The sequence below is a fragment of the Bos javanicus genome, chromosome 16 (assembly GCF_032452875.1).
Source record: "Bos javanicus breed banteng chromosome 16, ARS-OSU_banteng_1.0, whole genome shotgun sequence".
Classification (NCBI taxonomy): Eukaryota; Metazoa; Chordata; class Mammalia; order Artiodactyla; family Bovidae; genus Bos; species Bos javanicus.
This window is the reverse complement of record NC_083883.1, coordinates 31211152-31232265: the sequence shown is the minus strand read 5'-3', so window position 1 is coordinate 31232265 and position 21114 is coordinate 31211152. Positions and strand designations below refer to the sequence as shown.

General features: G+C 40.7%; 1 protein-coding gene across 1 annotated transcript in view; it reads right to left on the bottom strand.

Annotated features, from left to right (window-relative positions):
• The window catches only part of LOC133227664 (kinesin-like protein KIF28P), an 80562-nt gene that overhangs the window by 51352 nt on the left and 8096 nt on the right, over positions 1-21114 (bottom strand). The window contains exons 2-5 of the mRNA XM_061382439.1: positions 20810-21004; positions 11575-11778; positions 7587-7622; positions 2017-2241 (exon numbers count right to left, since the gene is read on the bottom strand). Coding sequence (XP_061238423.1) covers positions 2017-2241; positions 7587-7622; positions 11575-11778; positions 20810-21004 — 660 coding nt within the window. The remainder of the gene's footprint in view (positions 1-2016; positions 2242-7586; positions 7623-11574; positions 11779-20809; positions 21005-21114) is intronic.

The window sequence follows — 21114 nt, the reverse complement described above, 5'->3', positions numbered from 1 at the left end:
ACCACTTCCCACTCAATAAATATTTTAAAGATAATGTGAAATCTGCAAAATAAGTAACTCTTCAGGATGGTGTAGTCATGTAGCAGAAAGAACGCTACAGGTTCTCTTGCTGTCATGTAACAGTGAGCAAATGATTTAACTTTTCTGAGCTATGATTTAACTTTTCTCAGTTGTAAAATCAGGATGATAGCATATTATTGGGATGTTATGAGGAGAAAGTATAATAGATGTAATGGTTCTAATCATGCCTGGCATACACTGTTAGGTGCTAATATTGCTACTGACATCAATAAACAGAGTATGCTCGTTTATATCCAGTCAATTTTGTCTCCTACCTCTAAAATACCAAATTAAAAAATAGCACAGAAAACCATATATAAAGTCTATGAATGCAACACTTTATATTCATTGTAAATATAGTACATACAAAGTCTATGAATATAGAGTGAATGTTACATTCACATAGAGTGAATGTTACATTCATATAAAGTCTATCAATGTAACATCTTACCTACATTGTAAAATCAAGTGAATAATAATTAAAAGTTTACTTGTGTGCTTAGTTGCTCAGTTGTGTCCAACTTTTTGCAACTCTATGAACTGTAATCTGCCAGGCTCCTCTGTCCCATGGGATTCTTCAGGCAAGAATACTGGAGTTGGGTAGCCATTCCCTTTTCCAGGGGATCTTCCTGACTCAGGGATAGAACCCAGATCTCCTGCATGGTAGGTGGATTCTTTACCGTCTGAGTCACCAGGGAAGTTTACAGAGTTCTTTAAAATGTAGTATCTTGGGCTTCCCTGGTGGCTCAGTGGTAAAGAGTCTACCTGCCAATGCAGGAGACATGGGTTTAAACCCTGGTGTGGGAAGATCCCACATGTCAGGGGGCAAGTAAGCCCATGTGCCTCAACTATAGAGCCTGTTCTCTAGAGCCCATCATCCACAGCAAGAGAAGCCATCTCAATGAGAAGCCTGTGCACTATAGCTAGAGAGCAGACCCTGCTCACTGCAACCAGAGAAAAGCCTGCATAGCAACGGAGATCCAGCCCAGCCAAAAATAAAATAAACAAAAATTTTAAAATGTAATATCTTATCTAAACTTCCCAACATTCCTATGAGGATAACTATTTGTTTCATTTTACAGAACAAGAAGCTGTGACTCAGGAAAGGTAAGTTATTTACCACAATTTCAGAGCTGGTAAATGGAGTCATACATGGTCTAGTGTTCTTCTACCAATCCTGGCTAGAACAGGACAATCTTCATTTATTACTATTTTATCTATTACTAATGCTGTGGCTTAGGAGAAGGAGGTGGTAATATTGTAGCTAACTCTCATGCTTACCTAGGCTTTATGATAACCATTTCTGAATCAAATTGTCCATAATTGTAGCTATCATTCCCTACATCATTCCCAACCAAGGAGAATGGAGGAGAAAAGTGTGCTTTAGCTTATCAAAGATTCTAGCTAGTGGAGCATTACATGGATGATGTGGTTTCAAAGGCTTTATCTTGGACTTACAAATTTCAGAAAGACACTTCAGTATCTGGTTGTCCTCTAGCCTCATGGATCTGAAAGCTGACCATCATTATATTGGTGATGCACAGAAGGACTGTTAATAGGAATTCCCCACGACAAACCACAGACTCATTCTCCTATTTCCAAAATTTCATCAAATTGGGGGTCAAAACCTGTTTCTCAAAGTATATAATTTACTTGAGGGAAAACAGCCTTTAGCCCTACGGGCATTTCTGGGACCTTACTAGCGACCCTCTATTGGTAATGGGATCACTTAGGCCAGAGTGGGGCATGGGTGTGGGAAGAGGGAGGCAGGAAAAGACAAGTGTCTTACTTTCTCCTGCTTCTGACCCTATAGCCTATGTTTGGAAATAGCTATCTTAATCCATAGATCAAATCTAAAAAACTCCATAATACTCACCAGCCCATAATGCTACTGGGAACACATCCCCTGACGACCTTGGTGGGAGGTGGGGACATTGGCATCCAATTGAATCTTACCTGCTTGAACTGAATGGTGATGACCATGTGAGACCGGCTGCTGCTGGCATTCATGTTGGTTGAAGCTGTGGTCCTTATTTTTGCTCCCTGTTCCATTAGTCTTTCAATCTGGGCATAGTTCTCACAAGGCACTGACCGCAGACCATCCACATAAAAGCCCAGCTGTTGGTCCTCCCTTACTTTTAGCCCTCCGGGTTTCTTGATCCTGGATAGCAAATCTCTTACCTGTGGTAAAACAAGTAATGCAAACTTCAGGAAGGCACGGAGTTTTGTTTACTTCACTGCTATAGCTCCTCGTAGAATATATTACATGCTCAGTAAATATATAGTGGATGAATAAATAAATGTTAAAGTTCTGTAGGTACCAGACAGCCTCATAACTTAGATAAGTAAGAAACAAAGAAATGACAAGTAAGAAAATAGAGAAACCTGTTGTAGTTAGTGAAATCAGAAGCTTTTTTTTTTTTTTTTAAGGAATTCAGTTTTATTATTTTCAAGTACCTAGAGCACTTCAGAGCTTCCCTGGTGACTCAGATGGTAAAGAATTAATCTGCCTGCCAATGCAGGAGACACAGGTTCAGTCCCTGGGTGTGGAAGATCCCCTGGAAACGGCAACCCACTCCAGTACTCTTGCCTGGAGAAACCCATGGACAGAGGAGCCTGGTGGGCTACAGTCCATGGGGGTCACACAGAATTGGACATGACTGAGCAGCTAAACAACAAAAACAAGAGCAATTCAACCAGACTGCAAAATCCCTGAGGGTGGGAGTTGACTAGTAAATCCTAACATAGCTCCTGACACATAGTAGGCACCCAGTGAAATGCTTCTGGAGAGAACAGTGTAACTGGAGCTAAGTCAACAAGAAATGTTTAATACATTGCATGTAGGATATTGGGGGAACTGCTTCTGGAGCTTGAAAAAAATTTTAGTTGGTATCTACAGTTGTCTGACTTTAAATGAAAGTGAAACTGTTAGTTGCTCAGTCATGTCTGACTCTTTGTGACCACATGGAGCCTGCCAGACTCCTCTGCCCATGGAATTCTCCAGGCAAGAATACTGGAGTGGGTAGCCATCCCCTTGTCCAGGGAATCTTTCTGACTCAGGGATTGAATCTTGTCTCCTGTGTTGCAGGCAGATTCTTTACCATCTGAGCCACTGAGGAAGCCCCAGTGGTGATTTTAAAGCATTTGTGGTTGAAAATATTGTTCTCTTATTAACCTAAATATGCTCCTAGTAATCTTGTTAACTCTTGCAATTGATTAGCAACTCCTTTGTGGAAAACATAAAAATAAATGATCTCTTTCTGAATTGTCACAAATTTTATATCACAAAATAATGAAGTCTTACTTTTCTAAGAACAGTGATAAATGAAACTTAATTAAAAGTTCATAACATTCAAAGTACCTAATGTTCTGCCTAGGTTAAATCAGTTCAGTTCAGTTCAGTTCAGTTCAGTCGCTCAGTCATGTCCGACTCTTTGTGACCCCATGAATTGCAGCACGCCAGACCTCCCTGTCCATCACCAACTCCCAGAGTTCACTCAGACGCACGTCCATCGAGTCAGTGATGCCATCCAGCCATCTCATCCTCTGTCATCCCCTTCTCCTCCTGCCCCCAATCCCTCCCAGCATCAGAGTCTTTTCCAATGAGTCAACTCTTACATGAGGTGGCCAAAGTACTGGAGTTTCAGCTTCAGCATCATTCCCTCCAAAGAAATCCCAGGGCTGATCTCCTTCAGAATGGACTGGTTGGTTAAATTATGCTGCCACAACTGCCACCACTCTGAATCTCTACTTCCAAGAAATTTATCTAACCCAAACAGGATTTGCCATAGGCTAACCTAACACAGGAATATAGGTAATTCTTTGGATCTCATTATTATTATTATTATTGGAGATTTGTGTGATGTCACACTTAGTGGCCTCAGGTGAAAGCCCATGTTGCATTTCCCCCCAGAAAGCCACTTCTGCCCGGCCACAGCAGGTCGAGCTATGGGAGCCTGCTACAGCCTGAGCCCCTGCAGAGGGGAGTTGGTGTTACATGATGCAGTGAGGTCTGGGCTGGGAATCTGACCTGGGTTCTTCTGGTCCTGCCTCCAAACTGTGAGAGCTTTGGAGAGTCTCCTACATGGTCAGTTTTTCCCTCATAGGAGGAGGGAATGGACTAAATGGTTTCTAAGATCACCCCCAGCTCAAATATTCTGTAGCTTTAGGTCCTAGAGTCAAGTCGCTAGGGAACCACTGACAGAAACCACCGGCCTCGGCCAGGCACAATGATAACTACTTGCATGAGCTGTCTCACACCAGGAGGTCCCTCCTGATAAGGAACTTGGTGCTGGCACATAAAACTAACTGGGAGAATTCAGGAGGGGCCAAAAGGAGAGAACAGACACCACCCCATAATATGTCTTACTAACCTCCCAGAATCCTTCATGCTGGAGTCCATCTTAGCTGAGAGATGCTCACGCCACAAGGAAGGACCCTGAGTTAGGCCAAATATGGGCCAAGCAAGATGACTGGCCAGAGACCACCTGGAAACTAACCCCATGACCACAACACCCAAGACTGCCAGCCACATGGCCGAGCAGTTCTCCTGGATCCCCTTACCCTGCTGCTCTCCTCCCCGGGGCCCCATTCCCAATAAGGGCTTTAGCTTTGTCCTATGGATAATTCTTTTCTGAGGGCTAGATGAGAACCCGCTCTTGGCCCAGAAAAGAGTTCCCCTTCCTATCTGGTTGCTCAGACGGTAAAGCATCTGCCTGCAATGCGGGAGACCCGGGTTCGATTCCTAGGTCGGGAAGATTCCCTGGAGAAGGAAATGGCAATCTACTCCAGCACTCTTGCCTGGAAAATCCCATGGACAGAGGAGCCTGATAGGCTACAGTCCATGGGGTCGCAAAGAGTCAGACATGACTGAGCGACTTCACTTTCACTTTCTTTCACTTTCCTGCAACAGAGGCAAGATCACACACAGATTGAATTCAGGCAAGAAAAACTAGGACAGTGGATAGAATAGCCAGAGATAGGAAGACATTGAAATGGTGACAACTTCTGCCTTAGCTAGAAAGCCTTTCCTATAACTTCCACTGAGCGATGTAAATTGTTAAGAAGTGGCATCTAAGGCTAAAGATACGTCTGAATAGGGCTCATTAGAAAAAAAAGCTAAGTAGGTTTAACCAGATAGAATGGAAGTGTGAGGGCCCAGAGATGAGGGCAGTTCCTGGCACTGGACTCTCCAGGTAGTACCTGGAGATTGAGTCAATGATGAGACCTTCCTCACTCACTTCAGCCCCTACAGGACTCTCCTAGCTCTGCCTCTATCTGGCATTCCTTCAAATACAACTTCACTCTGCTGCTAGAGAAATCTTCTAAACCCAAGGCTGATTTTCTTATTTCCTTGTTTAGAATCTTTCGCTGATGCTCCATTGCCTACCAAAGGGCCTTTGCCTTCTGGCAACTGATGTTCAGCTCCCTGTCCTGATGCTTCCCCATTCTCACCTCCCTGCATGCTTCTCACTCTGGTTACCTGGCGCCCTCACTGTTGCCTTAAACGCCATGTGCTTTCACGTGTCCCTGGACTTGCTGGTACTAATCAGCAACCCTCCTCCTGGCTCACCAAACTCATAGCATCTTTCAAGATCCAGTCTAACTCCTCTGTTTACAAACAACACCAACAACCGCAGGTATGTTAGTTGCTCTCTCTTCTATGCCTTTTTAGCATTCATGCAGCATACATGATATATTTTATTACTGTCTGGAGAGGATGTAAAATCTCCCACCAAGCTTCTCCATGGCAGAAATCACATCTTAGGTTTTATTCATCCTCAAAGTCTAGTGTGATGTCTGAAACATTAAAAGTTTCTAATAAACTTCACTTTGACTATTGAAGTACTACTGGAAAAATACCAGACCCCTAGCTGGTGAGACATGAAGAGGTTATAAGCATGTCCATGTCCTTATTTTAGAGATGAGAAAACAAAACCAGAGAGATTATCTTCATTAATAGGTATCAGTAGAGGGCCCACAACGTGATGCCATTTCCCTGCTCCTTCCGTCTGAACTTGGTAACAAAGTGAAGCTGCCTATTTGGTATGAAATAAAGGAGTCATACTGTCTTCCAGGCCCATCACTTTGAAAGAAATAAAAACTTAATCAGTGACCTTAGCATAACAACCCATTTGAATTTGCCATCAACTTTCAACAATAATAAATGTCTCGTGGAAGCATATGAGAAACAAAATGGGTATTTTCTCTCCTTAATATAAAGAGAAAAACATGGATGGATTTATTCCATCAATGTTTATTTAGCAATGATTAAGCGCAAGACTTTGGATAGTGCTTGGAGTTATATAAGAAATCTTAGGATATGAAACTGCCCTTAAGAAACTTACAATTATAGATACCTTTGTGAATTTATCCAGTCAGCAAACCTTGGGGCATCCATTTTAAACCAAATATTATACTAAGTATTGCAAATAGAAAGGTGTAATCCTTTCTTCTAGAAATATAAATATGGAAATAAAATTTTATAGTGTAAGGGCAAAGGGAAAGGGTAGAATGAAAAAGGACTTTCTGAATACCTAGTATTTGCTTAACACTACATCTCAATGTGTAGTCTAGTTTACTGTATTTATTTTTTAAAATATCTATTTATTTGGCTGTGCTGGGTCTTGGTTGCAGCTGGGGGATCTTTGACCTTCATTACAGCATGCAGGATTTTTAGTTGCGGCATGTGGGCTCTAGTTCCCTGACCAGGGATCAAACCCTGGCCTCCTGCATTGCCAGTGTGGAGTCTTAGCCACTAGATCACCAGGGAAGTCCCTCGTTGTGTCTTATTTTAAATTCTCTGCTTTATAAATAAGCAATCTGAGCTCTGAGATAAATTGTCCAAAGTCACAAAGCTAGTAACTGAGAGAGCAGGGGTCTGAAACCATATTCCAACTATGATCAGATTTGCTAAATGGCTGAAAAAAATCAAGAGAAAAATATTTTGTGACACATGAAAATTATGTGAAATTCAAGCCTCAGTGTCTATAAACCAAGTTGTATTGGTACACAGCTCACTTACACTTCACTTACACTTCGGCTGTGGCCGTTTTTGCTCTCTGAGGGCACAGTACAGTAGTTGTGATAGAGACTTTAAGGCCCTCAAAGTCTAAAGTACTTTCTGTCTGTACTTTGAAGATAAAGTTTGCCAACCCCTGTACTGAAGCCAACTGCTTTAGGATCTATAGATAAGCTGACATTTGAACTGGACTTGCAGTTCAGTGGTTTCTCTAAGACCAGAGAAACAAGAAGGGTGTTCCAGGCAGAGGAAGGACAGATGTAGGAGAGGACATATTGGGAAAGAGAGGAAGGTTCTATGTGGCTGATGCAAGGAGTGTGTGGAGGTAGAAGGCCATAAGACGAAGTGGAACCCAGCTAAAGTGAGGTAGGTTAGGGCTGGATAGCCGATACCAGGCTAACGGGTGTTGACTTATCTGCAGGATGGATGAGGGAGAGCCCCTGCCATTTTTTAAGCTGCAGAGAATCACTCAGAATTGTCTGTCAGAAAATATAATCGCTATTACCTGTTCGTTGTAAATTTCCAGCATGCTGAATGTAACCTGTATAGGAAAGAGCATAAAGTAAATTAAGATTCTCTTGAAACAGTCACCTTTGGGACAAAAAAAAAAAAAAAGGACTATGGAAACAACATAAATGTACAACAAAGGAAAAACCTAAATATTAAAATAGCGACACTCAATTTCACATGCAATATGAGATTCTGAAATAATTTTAATGACATGGAGGAAGTTCTTAACATAAACTAAAAACAGGTACCAAAGTGTGTGTGTATTTTGGTCTCGATTGTGACCAGAAAAAAAGGCTTTTTCTTTATTGTTCACTCTCCAATCTGAACACATGCAGAGAAAAAGATTGGTCTTTACCCCTACCATGCCTTTGGAGCAACGTTAGCCAATCTCCTACCTCCTAAACAGAAGATGGGAGGAAACTCAGTGACTCTGGTCTAGAGAAAAGGCTCTGAGACACTGACATTTTGCCGCCACTATACCCTCCTTGGGAAAAGCTGGCTTGCCTGTTAGTCACCCTTCGGTGAGTCTTGCCAGTCAAACCCCACCTCCCAAGAACTTCCAGCTAGCTTCAGAGAGCATCACAGTTTTAAAATGAACAAATGGGAGGGAAGGTCAAAATGGGAGAATAGGAGGACATGAAGCTTACTTCCTTCCACTCACACATCAGTAACACATCTACACATGGAGCAATTCTCACCAAAATTTAGAAACTGGCTGAAAGACTCTTACACAACCAAGGTAGTAGAAGAGATCCACACAGAATTAGGTAGGAAAGGAAGAGAAGGAATCCGTTTGGGGTCTGCTCCCCTGGGAGGGACACAGAAGAGGAGAGATATTGCAGGCTTGAAGGGAGTGAGAGGTGTGAAAACACAACGGGCAACCCAGCCCGGGATCTGTCACCAGGAGGATGAGTCCCCCTAGCGGGGCCGGAAACCAGTGGGACTGACAGAGGGCTGTAAGCAACCTAGACTCCACTCCTAAGAACGTCCCCACACTTGCTCACTCCAGAAACAAGGCACAGAAGACGGATTAAAACTGCATGGGACTCTGGTCAGTTTCCTGCAACTGCCCTGGCGAGCCCCGCCCCCAGCCAGAGCCGAGCAACCACTCCACCCCATCTTGTCTCAGCACTGCTGCCCCCTGCGGGTAAGGTTGCTGGTGCTGGGAGGGGGAAGAACGCACACTTAGAATGCAGGAGCCATCTGGGACCCAACCCTCTAGGCTTCGGCTCTGGCAACTGGGGACTCAACGCCGCCCCCTACTGGGCAGTGACAGCCACTGAGCAGAGGAGAAGCCTCAGCTCACACCTGGCTCTGACCCTAACCCCTCCATTTCCAGAGCTTCCCAGACAAGCAAAAACTAAGAATTTATCAATACTAAGTCAACCCTAAAAGCAATGTTAATAGGTCTCTCTAAGTGGAAAAAGAAAAGGCTACAGTAAGAATCTTTAGGAAACGAAAAATCCCACTAGTAAAGGTAAATATATAATAAAGGCTGTGGATCAACCAATTAAACAAACTAGTATGAAGATAAACGGGCTTCCCTCATAGCTCAGTTGGTAAAGAATCGCCTGCAATGCGAGACCCTGGTTTGATTCCTGGGTCTGGAAGATCCACTGGAGAAGGGATAGGCTACCCACTCTAGTATTCTTGGGCTTCCTTTGTGGCTCAGCTGGTAAAGAATCTGCCTGCAATGCGGGAAACCTGGGTTCCATCCCTGGGAAGATCCCCTGGAGAAGGGAAAGGCTACCCACTGCAGTATTATGGCCTGGAGAATTCCATGGACTGTATAGTCCATGGGGTCGCAAAGAGTCAGACATGACTGAGCGACTTTCATTTCACGTCGCTTCATGAAGACAAAAGACAAAAAACAAAAAAAAATTGTGCAGTCATCTATACTGGCTTTTGAGCAGCGAGCAGTTAGCCCACTTTTGGTAACAATATCTCAATGTGGTTTTGAGTTTCATTTCCCTAATAATTAGTGATATTGAACATCTTTTCATGTCCCTATTGGTCATCTGTATATCTTCTTTGGATAAGTGCTTATTCAGGTCCTCTGCCCGTTTTTAAATTGGGTTGTTTGTTTTTTTGCTGTTGCGTTGTATGTTATTTATATATTTTGAAAATTGACCTCTTATCAGATATATGATTTGCAAATATCTTCTCCCATTCAATAGGCTGCCTTTTCATTTTAATGATGGTTTCCTTCTCTGTGCAAAAGGTTTTTCATTTTATTGATCCCATTTGTTTATTTTTGCTTCTCTTTCCCTTACTTTTGAGTCAGAGCCACAAAAACACTGCTAAGAATTCAATGTGGTTACTGCTTATGCTTTCTTCTAGCAATTGAATGGTTTCAAGTCTTACATTCAAGTATTTAATACATATTAAGTTAATTTTGTGTATGGTATAAGATGAAGCAAAGTGTTAGTCACTCGGTCATGTCCAACTCTTTGCAACCCCATGGACTATAGCCTGCCAGGCTCCTCTGTCCATGGAATTTTCCAGGCAGGAATACTGGAGTGAGTTGTCATTTCCTTCTCCAGGGGATCTTCCTGACCCAGGAACTGAACCTGGGTCTCCTGCATTACAGGCAAACTCTTTACCATCTGAGCCACCAGGGAAACCCTATGATATAAGACAGTGGTCTAGTTTCATTCTTTTGCATGCGACTAGCCAATTTTCCCAACACTGTTTATTGAACAGACTCTCCTTTCTCACTGCATGTTCTTCATGCCTTTTTCATAATTAATCATCCATGTATGTATGAGTTGATTTCTGGGCTCTCAGTTTTGTTCTGTTGATCTCTGTGTCTATTTTTGTACCAGTATCATACTTTCTTTAATTTAAAAATTTAATGAATTCCTAGATATTTGAAAATATAATTCCAGAGAAAGTATTTAAAAACCTACCATTGAAAGAAAAAGATAAAATCAGAGCAAACTTCATAAAAAACACTTTTTGAAAAGGTGAGTAATTGACATTGAAGAATATTGTAATTATTTTTCACTTTTTAAAAAACTTTTTATTTTGTACTGGGGTATAGCTGATTAATAATGTGGTGATAATTTCAGGTGAACAGCGAGAGACTCGGTTGTACATATACATGTATCCATTCTCCCCAAACTCCCCTCCCGTCCAGGATGCCACATAACATCGAGCAGAGTTCCATGTGCTATACAGTAGGTCCTTCTTGGTTATCCATTTTAAATATAGCAGTGTAGTATCATATTTTTTTGATCACTATAGTTTTGTAGTACAGTTTGAAACAAGGGAGTGTGATGCTTTCAGCTTTGTTCTTCTTTCTCAAGATTGTTTTGACTATTGGGGATCTTTTGCAGTTCTATACAAATTTTAGAATTATTCTACTTCTGTGAAATTTGTCACTAGACTTTTGATAGGGATTGTATTGAATCAGCAGATAAATTTGAGTGGTATGGGCATTTAAATATATTAATTCTTCCAATTCATGAACATGGGCTGCATATCCATTTATTTGCGTTTTCATCAATTTCTTTCATCAGTGTACTAGAGTTTTCTGTGTGGGGTATTTCACCTTCTAGGGAAAGTAAGAAGCTATGTTAGGACAATTAAGAAGCAAGATAATATTCTTAATTTAGAAATAAGAATAAATTAAGAGGAGAACACACCTTGATAGAAGAGGGGAGCAAAGGGAACCAGAAACTTGAGCTGGCTAGGGTTTTGTCTTATAAGACTCCACAGCGGTCTCTTGTTATTGTCATCATTTAAGATGTCTGCTTCTATGACACTCAAAATGCCTTTAAAAAATATTTTCCTGAGTTTGCCTCCATAGAACCAGAAAAATTGAACATTTTATTTGATTTTGTAATGATATAAGGATTTTGGTATGGAAAATTAACATTATCCTAAATAGATACACTGATAACTTCCACTGGGGGCAAAGAATTTCCAAAATGAAAAAAAAATTTTTTTCCTTAAAGAAGGGATTCTAGAATAATACATACCTGGTATTCTTGATTTTTGTCCCGGTTCTCAATTGCTTGAAATAGCTCTTCGCACACATTTGGAATGATACCCTTGTTTGCACCAAACCCAATCATGGAATAGCTTTTTCCAGAGCCAGTCTGCCCATAGGCCAAGAGAGTAGTATTATAGCCTTGCCAAGCACTGTCCAGAATTCCCCTGCCAAGATCATGAAAAACCTCTTTCTGGAAAGAAAATTGCAGGTATTATGTTCAGCACAGACTTTTCACAGTACTTTTAAAATCTAACATTCTGGTTTTGATGAATTCCACCTTAATTAGTATCATTCAACTTACTTGAAATATAACTCATATGCTATTTTAGAACCAATGGAATAAAGCTGGAAACCAAAAATAGATTTGTCAGTTTGGAAGATACTGATCACCATGGGATCACCGCATATCTTCAACTAGCTACTGCTACTGCTGCTAAGTCGCTTCAGTCTTGTCCGACTCTGTGTGACCCCAGAGACGGCAGCCCACCAGGCTCCCCCATCCCTGGGATTCTCCAGGCAAGAACACTGGAGTGGGTTGCCATTTCCTTCTCCAGTGCATGAAAGTGAAAAGTGAAAGTGAAGTCGCTCAGTCGTGTTCGACCCTCAGCAACCCCATGGACTGCAGCCTACCAGGCTCCTCCGTCCATGGGATTTTTCCAGGCAAGAGTACTGGAGTGGAGTGCCATTGCCTTCTCCATCAACTAGCTAGTACCCATCAGTAATGGACTTATGTATTTTACAAAACATGGGCTAGGTCTTTAAAATTCAGCAATTAGACAAACATTTCAAGGCTCCAAGGGACACAGACCAGCCAAAGTGTTTTCTATTGGGTTGACCAAAGTGTTCATTTGTTTTTTATCTAAAAGATGGTTGTAGTAGTCCTTAATAGTCTTTAACTTCATTTGAAACAATTTTGTTACATTGCATTGTGACAGTTGTCATCTCAGTGTACATTTAGAAAAACTTATCAGAAATTGGTGAATTTTTGTATAACCATTTTAATATTGAAGATGGAAAAATAAAAGCAACATTTTGGCATATTGTGTGTATTATTTCAAGAAAAGTAAAAAAATTTATGAAGTGTATGGAGAAGGTGCTGTGACTGATCGAATGTGTTAAAAGTGGTTTGTGGTTTCCCTGGACATGTTCCATGGTCGAGTAGACCACTTGAAGTTCAAGGTCAACTATCACAATTCTTGCAGTCTTTTAAAACTGTCTTTTGAAAACTGAGATAGAATTGACACATAACTGACACATAACATTAAATAGTTTCAAATGTATAGCATAATGATTTGATCTATGTATTTATTGAGAAATGAATACCAGAAGTTCACACCCATTACTTCACAGAGTTAAACATTTTTTTCTTCAATGAGAACATTTAAGATCTACTCTTTTAGCAACCTTCGAATATACAACGTTGGATTGTTAACTCCAGGCATACCTCAGAGATACTATGGGTTCAGTTCCAAACCATCACAATAAAGAAAGTAATGCAGTAACATGAGTCACAATTTTTTTGGTTTTCCAGTGCACATAAAAGTTATGTTTACACTATACTGTAATTTATTGTGTAATAGCATGACATCTAAAAAAAACCAATGGATATATCAGTTTAAAAATATCTCACTGCTCAAAAATGCTACCCATCATCTGAGTCTTCAAGGAGTCATAATCTTTTTGTAATAGTATCATCAAAGTTCACTGGTCACAGATTACTATGAGAAATAGAAAGAAAAAGTTTTAAATATTTGGGAAAGTTACTAAAATGTGACACAGAGACATGAAGTGAGCAATGTTGGGAAAGTGGCACCAATTGACTCAGGCTTGCTTGATTCAGGACTGCCAGAAATCTTCAATTAGTGAAAACAAAATGCCCAAATACTGTATCTGAAAAGTGCAATAAAGCAAAGCACCTGTATAATCACCATGCTATATATTACATCTCTAGGACTTATTTATCTTACTGGAAGTTTGTAACTTTTGATGATCTTCTCCATTTTCACCCATATACCAGTCTCACCCCCCTCAACTCCACCCCCAAACACTAATCCCCTGCCTCTGGAAACCAACAATCTGTTCTCTGTTATCACGTTCATTTTTAAAAATATTCCACAGTAAGTATTTCTTTCTCTGTACAACTTATTTTACTTAGCATAATGTCCCTAAGGTCCATCCATGTTGGTGCAAATGGTGGCATTTCCTTCTTTTTAATGGCTGAATGATACTCTATTGGCTACATACGTATGTGCATATACGTATATATATGTATATATACATATATATTTCTTGGTGGCTCATATTGTAAAGAATCTGCCTGAAATGCGGGAGACCCGGGTTCAATCCCTGGGTTGGGAAGATCCCCTGGAGGACGGCATGACAACCCACTCCAGGATTCTTGGCTGGAGAATCCCATGGACAGAGGAGCCTGATGGGCTACAGTTCATGGGGTTGCAAAGAGTCAGACATGACTGAGTGACTAAGCACGGAACTGCATATACATACATATATATATACACACACATACATTTTCTTTATCCATTGTCTTGATTATTGTAGATCTGTCTACAGTGGGTTTCAGTTCTTCAAATTAATGTTGGCTACTGTAAGTCCTTTACAATTCCATGTAAATTATTGAAATAGTGTAATTTCTGTAAAAAGTTACCATTGGCGTTTTGGTTGAGATTTTTTTGAATCCGTTGATCAATATGACTTCTTAATAATGTTGAGTCTTCTGATTTGTATTCCTCTTCTTAATGTTTTTATAGTGCACAGATTTTGCATAGATTTTGTAAATTTAACCAACTAGTTCATGGTTTTGATGTTGCTGTAAATATTTTACAATCTTAATTACAATTCAGTTCAATTCAGTTCAGTTGCTCAGTCATGTCCGAATCACAGCACACCAGACCTCCCTGTCCATCACCAACTCCCAGAGTTTACTCAAACTCATGTCAATCGAGTTGGTGATGCCATCCAGCCATCTCATCCTGTCATTCCCTTCTCCTCCTGCCTCCAATCGCTCCCAGCATCAGTGTCTTTTCCAATGAGTCAACTCTTCACATGAGGTGGCCAAAGTATTGGAGTTTCAGCTTTAGCATCAGTCCTTCCAATGAACACCCAGGACTGATCTCCTTTAGAATGGACTGGTTGGATCTTGTAATTATATGTGATTATGAGTGAGTGAGTGAAATCTCTCAGTTGTGTCTGACTCTTTGCGACCCCATGGATTGTAGCCTATCAGGATCCTCAGTCCATGGGATTTTCCAGGCAAGAATACTGGAGTGGGTTGCCACTTCCTTCTCCAGGGGATCTTCCTGACCCAGAGATCGAACCCAGGTCTCCCGCATTGTAGGCACACGCTTTACCATCTGAGCCACCAGGGATTTGAATACATAAATAAATTATAATCTTAATTTCCAATTGCTCACTGCTAGCATAGAGAGATGGCTTCTCAGGTGGCTCAGCGGTAAAGAATCCTCTTGCCAATACAGGAGACACAGGAGATGGCGGGTTCAATCCCTGGGTAGGGATCCACTGGAAGAGGAACTGGCAACCCATTCCACTATTCTTCCCTGGAGAATCCCATGGACAGAGGAGCCTGCCAAGCTGGAGTCCCCTGGGTCACAAAGAGTTGGATACAACTAAGCATGCATGTAGCATAGGGGAATTTTATCAATTTTTGTATATTGACCTTGGTTAACAAACTTATTCACTGTAGTAGCTTTTCCTCCACTTTTTTGGCAGATTCCTTAGGGCTTTTTTCATAGATAATTATGTTGTCTGCAAGTAGTTATACTTCTTCATTTTCAATCTGCATATCATTCAGTTCAGTTCAGTCTCTGAGTTGTGTAAGACTCTTTGCGACCCCACGAACTGCAGCACAGCGGGCCTCCCTGTCCATCACCAACTCCTGGAGTCCACTCCAACTCACGTCCATTGTGTCGGTGATGCCATTCAACCATCTCATCCTCTGTCGTCTCTTCTCCTCCTGTCCTCAATCTTTCCCAGCATCAGGGTTTTTTCAAATGAGTCAGTTCTTCGCATAGGCCAAAGTATTGGAGCTTCAGCTTAAAAATCAGTCCCTCCAATGAACACCCAGGACTGATCTCCTTTAGGATGGACTGGTTGGATCTCCTTGCAATCCAAGGGACTCTCAAGAGTCTTCTGCAACACCACAGTTCAAAAGCATCAATTCTTCGGCACTCAGCTTTCTTTATAGTCCAACTCTCACATCCATACATGACTACTGGAAAAACCATAGCCTTGACTAGATGGACCTTTGTTGGCAAAGTGATGTCTCTGCTTTTTAATACGCTGTGTAGGTTGGTCATGACTTTCCTTCTAAGGAGCAAGCGTCTTTTAATTCATGGCTGCAATCACCATCTGCAGTGATTTTGGAGCCCAGAAAAATAAAGTCAGCCACTGTTTCCACTGTTTCCCCATCTATTTCCCATGAATTGATGGGACCAGATGCCACGATCCTGGTTTTCTGAATGTTGAGCTGTAAGCCAACGTTTTCACTCTCCTGTTTCACTTTCATCAAGAGGCTTCTTAGTTCTTCTTCACTTTCTGCCATAAGGGTGGTGTCATCTGCATATCTGAGGTTATTGATATTTCTCCCGGCAATCTTGATTCCAGCTTGTCCTTCTTCCAGCCCAGCATTTCTCATGATGTACTTTGCATATAAGTTAAATAAGCAGGGTGACAATATACAGCCTTGACGTACTCCTTTTCCTATTTGGAACCTGTCTGTTGTTCCATGTCCAGTTCTAACTGTTGCTTCCTGTCCTGCATATAGGTTTCTCAAGAGGCAGGTCAGGTGGTCTGGTATTCCCATCTCTTTCAGAATTTTCCACAGTTTATTGTGATCCACACAGTGAAAGGCTTTGGCATAGTCAATAAAGCAGAAATAGATGTTTTTCTGGAACTCTCTTGCTTTTCCCATGATCCAGCGGATGTTGGCAATTTGATCTCTGGTTCCTCTGCCTTTTCTAAAACCAGCTTGAACATCTGGAAGTTCACGGTTCAAATATTGCTGAAGCCTGGCTTGGAGAATTTTGAGCATTACTTTACTAGCATGTGAGATGAGTGCAATTGTGCGATAGTTGGAGCATTCTTTGGCATTGCCTTTCTTTGGGATTGGAATGAAAACTGACCTTTTCCAGTTCTGTGGCCACTGCTGAGTTTTCCAAATTTGCTGGCATATTGAGTGCAGCACTTTCACAGCATCATCTTTCAGGATTTGAAATAGCTCCACTGAATTCCATCACCTTCACTAGCTTTGTTCTTAGTGATGCTTTCTAAGGCCCAATTGACTTCACATTCCAGGATGTCTGGCTCTAGGTGAGTGATCACACAATCGTGATCATCTGGGTTGTGAAGATCTTTTTTGTACAGTTCTTCTGTGTATTCCTGCCACCTCTTCTTAATATCTCCTGCTTCTGTTAGGTCCATACCATTTCTGTCCTTTATTGAGCCCATCTTTGCATGAAATGTTCCCTTCGTATCTCTAATTTTCCTGAAGAGATCTCTAGTCTTTCCCATTCTGTTGTTTTCCTCTATTTCTTTGCATTGATCGCTGAGGAAGGCTTTCTTATATCTTCTTGCTATTCTTTGGAACTCTGCATTCAGATGCTTATCTTTCCTTTTCTCCTTTGCTTTTCACTTCTCTTCTTTTCACAGCTATTTGTAAGGCCTCCTCAGACAGCCATTTTGCTTTTTTGCATTTCTTTTCCATGGGGATGGTCTTGATCCCTGTCTCCTGTACAGTGTCATGAATCTCCATCCATAGTTCATCAGGCACTCTATCTATCAGATCTATTATTTTACTGTCTTAAATTAGTCTTTTTTAATCCCTTTCTTGCTTTTTCTATACTTTTTTTCCCCTAAATTCTTAGGTGGAGGAACCTAGACTGTTGATTTGAGATTGTTCTCTAATATAATCACTTAATGCTCTAAGCCTTGATTTAGCTGCATCCCACAAATTTTGATAAATGTTTTGATTTTCATTCAGTTAAAAATATTTACCAATTTCCTGTATTCTTTATTCCCTGACCTATGGATCATTTAGAAGACTGTAATTTTATAAATATTAGTGGAGTTTCCTAATAACTTTCAGTTTAATTCCTTTCTAGTTTAATTCCACTGTGGTCAGAGAAGATACTTTGTATGATTTCAGTTATCTTACATCTATTGGGACTAATTTTATGATCCAGAATATAATTTACCATAAAGTTCCATGCTCACTTGAAAAAAAGTGTGTAGTGCTGTAGTTGAACGGAGGGTAGCAAAATTGTTCTATAGTTGTCAAGTAGGTTGATAATATTGTTCTGGTCATCTGTAATATTGATTTGGGGTTATTTGCTCTATTACTCAGAGAGGAGTGATGAAGTCACCAATCAATGGTAGATTTGAATATTTCTCTTTCAGTGTCCATCAGCTTCTGCTTTGTGTACTTTGAAGTTCTGTTAATAAGTACATAACCACTTAGGATGGTATGTATGAAATATTTCTTGTTCTGAAGTCTACTTTGTGTGATGTAAATATGGCATCTGTAGTTTTCCTCTTCTTAGTGTTAACACGAGTATCTATTTATTTATATTTAAATTGTGTTTGTGTAGACAGATATGGGCTTCCTAGGTGGCTCGGTGATAAAGAACCTGCCCACCAGTGCAGGAGATACAGGAGATTCAGGTTGCATCCCTGGGTCAGGAAGATTCCCCTAGAGTAGGAACTGGCAGCCCACTCCAGTATTCTTGCCTAGAGAATCCCTTGAACAGAGGAGCCTTGAGGCCTCAGGCCCCTGGGGTTGCAAAGAGTGGGACGCAACTGAGCATGTGTACACTTAAGATGACATAGTTGGATCTAGCTTTACCTATCAAATCTGATTATCTATACTATCTAATTGGCATGTTTAGTTACACCTGATATAATAACCAATGGTTGGCATTAAATCTACTATCTTGCTATTTGTGTTCTGCTTATTTCATCTCCTCTTTGTTTTTCCCTCCCATTCTTTTCCTGCCATGTTCCAAGTTTCTTTCATAATTTCATTTTCCCACAGTTGACTCATTACTTTTTTAGATAGATTTATTTATTGATTGCTCTAGGACAGTGGTTCCCAAAGTGCATTCTGAGGAGACCTATGAAATTCTTTCAGTGAGTTTGTGAAGTCAGAAAAATTTGACAGAGTATTTTTAGGGGTGGTTTAACAATTGCACTCATCTCACATGCTAGTAAAGTAATGCTCAAAATTCTCCAAGCTAGGCTTCAGCAATACGTGAACCGTGAACTTCCAGATGTTCAAGCTGGTTTTATTTTTTTTTTTTATCTTTCTTAAATTTTATTTCTAAGCAACCATTGTTTTTCAAGCTGGTTTTAGAAAAGGCAGAGGAACCAGAGATCAAATTGCCAACATCCGCTGGATCATGGAAAAAGCAAGAGAGTTCCAGAAAAACATCTATTTCTGCTTTATTGACTATGCCAAAGCCTTTGACTGTGTGGATCACAATAAACTGTGGAAAATTCTGCAAGAGATAGGAATACCAGACCACCTGATCTGCCTCTTGAGAAACCTATATGTAGGTCAGGAAGCAACAGTTAGAACTGGACATGGAACAACAGACTGTTTCCAAACAGGAAAAGGAGTACGTCAAGGCTGTATATTGTCACCCTGTTTATTTAACTTATATGCAGAGTACATCATGAGAAACGCTGGGCTGGAAGAAGCACAAGCTGGAATCAAGATTGCCAGGAGAAATATCAATAACCTCAGATATGCAGATGATACCACCCTTATGGCAGAAAGTGAAGAAGAACTAAAGAGCCTCTTGATGAAAGTGAAAGAGGAGAGTGAAAAAGTTGGCTTACAGCTCAACATTTAGAAAACTAAGATCATGGCATCTGGTCCCATCACTTCATGGGAAACAGATGGGGAAACAGTGCAAATAGTGTCAGACTTTATTTTGGGGGGCTCCAAAATCACTGCAGATGGTGACTGTAGCCATGAAATTAAAAGACGCTTACTCCTTGGAAGGAAAGTTATGACCAACCTAGATAGCATATTACAAAGCAGAGACATCACTTTGCCAACAAAGGTCCATCTAGTCAAGGCTATGGTTTTTCCAGTGGTCATGTATGGATGTGAGCGTTGGACTGTGAAGAAAGCTGAGTGCCGAAGAATTGATGCTTTTGAATTGTGGTGTTGGAGAAGACTCTTGAGAGTCCCTTGGATTGCAAGGAGATCCAACCAGTCCATTCTAAAGGAGATCATCCCTGGGTGTTCTTTGGAAGGACTGATGTTGAAGCTGAAACTCCAGTACTTTGGCCACCTCATGGGAAGAGTTGACTCATTGGAAAAGACTCTGATGCTGGGAGGGATTGGGGGCAGGTGGAGAAGGGGATGACAGAGGATGAGACGGCTGGATGGCATCACCAACTCGATGGACGTGAGTTTGGGTGGACTCCGGTAGTTGGTGATGGACAGGGAGGCCTGGCGTGCTGCGATTCATGGGGTTGCAAAGAGTCGGACACGACTGAGTGACTGAACTGAACTGAATAAAGGCTATAATCTTTGAGCTGAGTTTTCAAAGATGAGTAGACAAGAAGAACAGAGAGAAAAGGTTGGGAGGAAATGAACACAGCCTCAGTAATTTGTGGGAAAATCTTAAGCATACATGTAACTGGAGTCATAGAAGGAATAAGGGGAGGCCAAAAATACTTGGAGAAATTATGGTTGAAATTTTTTCAAAGTGGAAATTACAAACACATAGATCTATGCAGGTTAATGAGCTCTATCCACATTGAAATGACTTTTCCTTTGTACCCCATTGTATCCCACATATATTTTTATACAACCTGTAACATTTGAATGCAGTTTTTTGCCTGTCTCCCTACACCAAATTCTGAGCAACTTTCAGGCAGAATAGTGTATGGCACATGTTAAATACTCGATAAACCAAAATTCTCAAATGCCGAGTGCCACACAAGTTTGGCTTATTTTGCTTATATCAGAGAGGAAAATATAACTGACTTGACCAATATTCCTTTTTTGAAACATGTAAATACATCAAAAAAATAACAAACTTAAGCGTCTAAAGAATTATTTAGACAACAGTTATGCTTTTGGACCTCATAAAAAAAATCAACGTACTAATATATTGTTAACACTTAAAAAAAAAAAAAAAAACTTCCATTGATGCTATTTTAAAGTAATTTACCTGGCCTGCAAATTTACTGCCAGGATCAGCTGAAATAAACACACCATCTTTATCCTTTTGAAATCCACTGTGAGACCAATATGCCAGGTCAAAAGTAAACGTCTTCGTATGTCCTGGATTCTTAGGGTCTTGTATAATGGTGGTGGTCCTGGAATGCATGGAAATCACACATTTGCTCCCAGAATTCTTCTCTCTCTATAGTCAAATCACAAATTCAAGTCAATCATTAGTTTTCCTGTCATCCAATTTTTTTGCAGATCTTTTACATCTAGTAAGAAATTAAGCTAGTAACTTACCGTTCATTC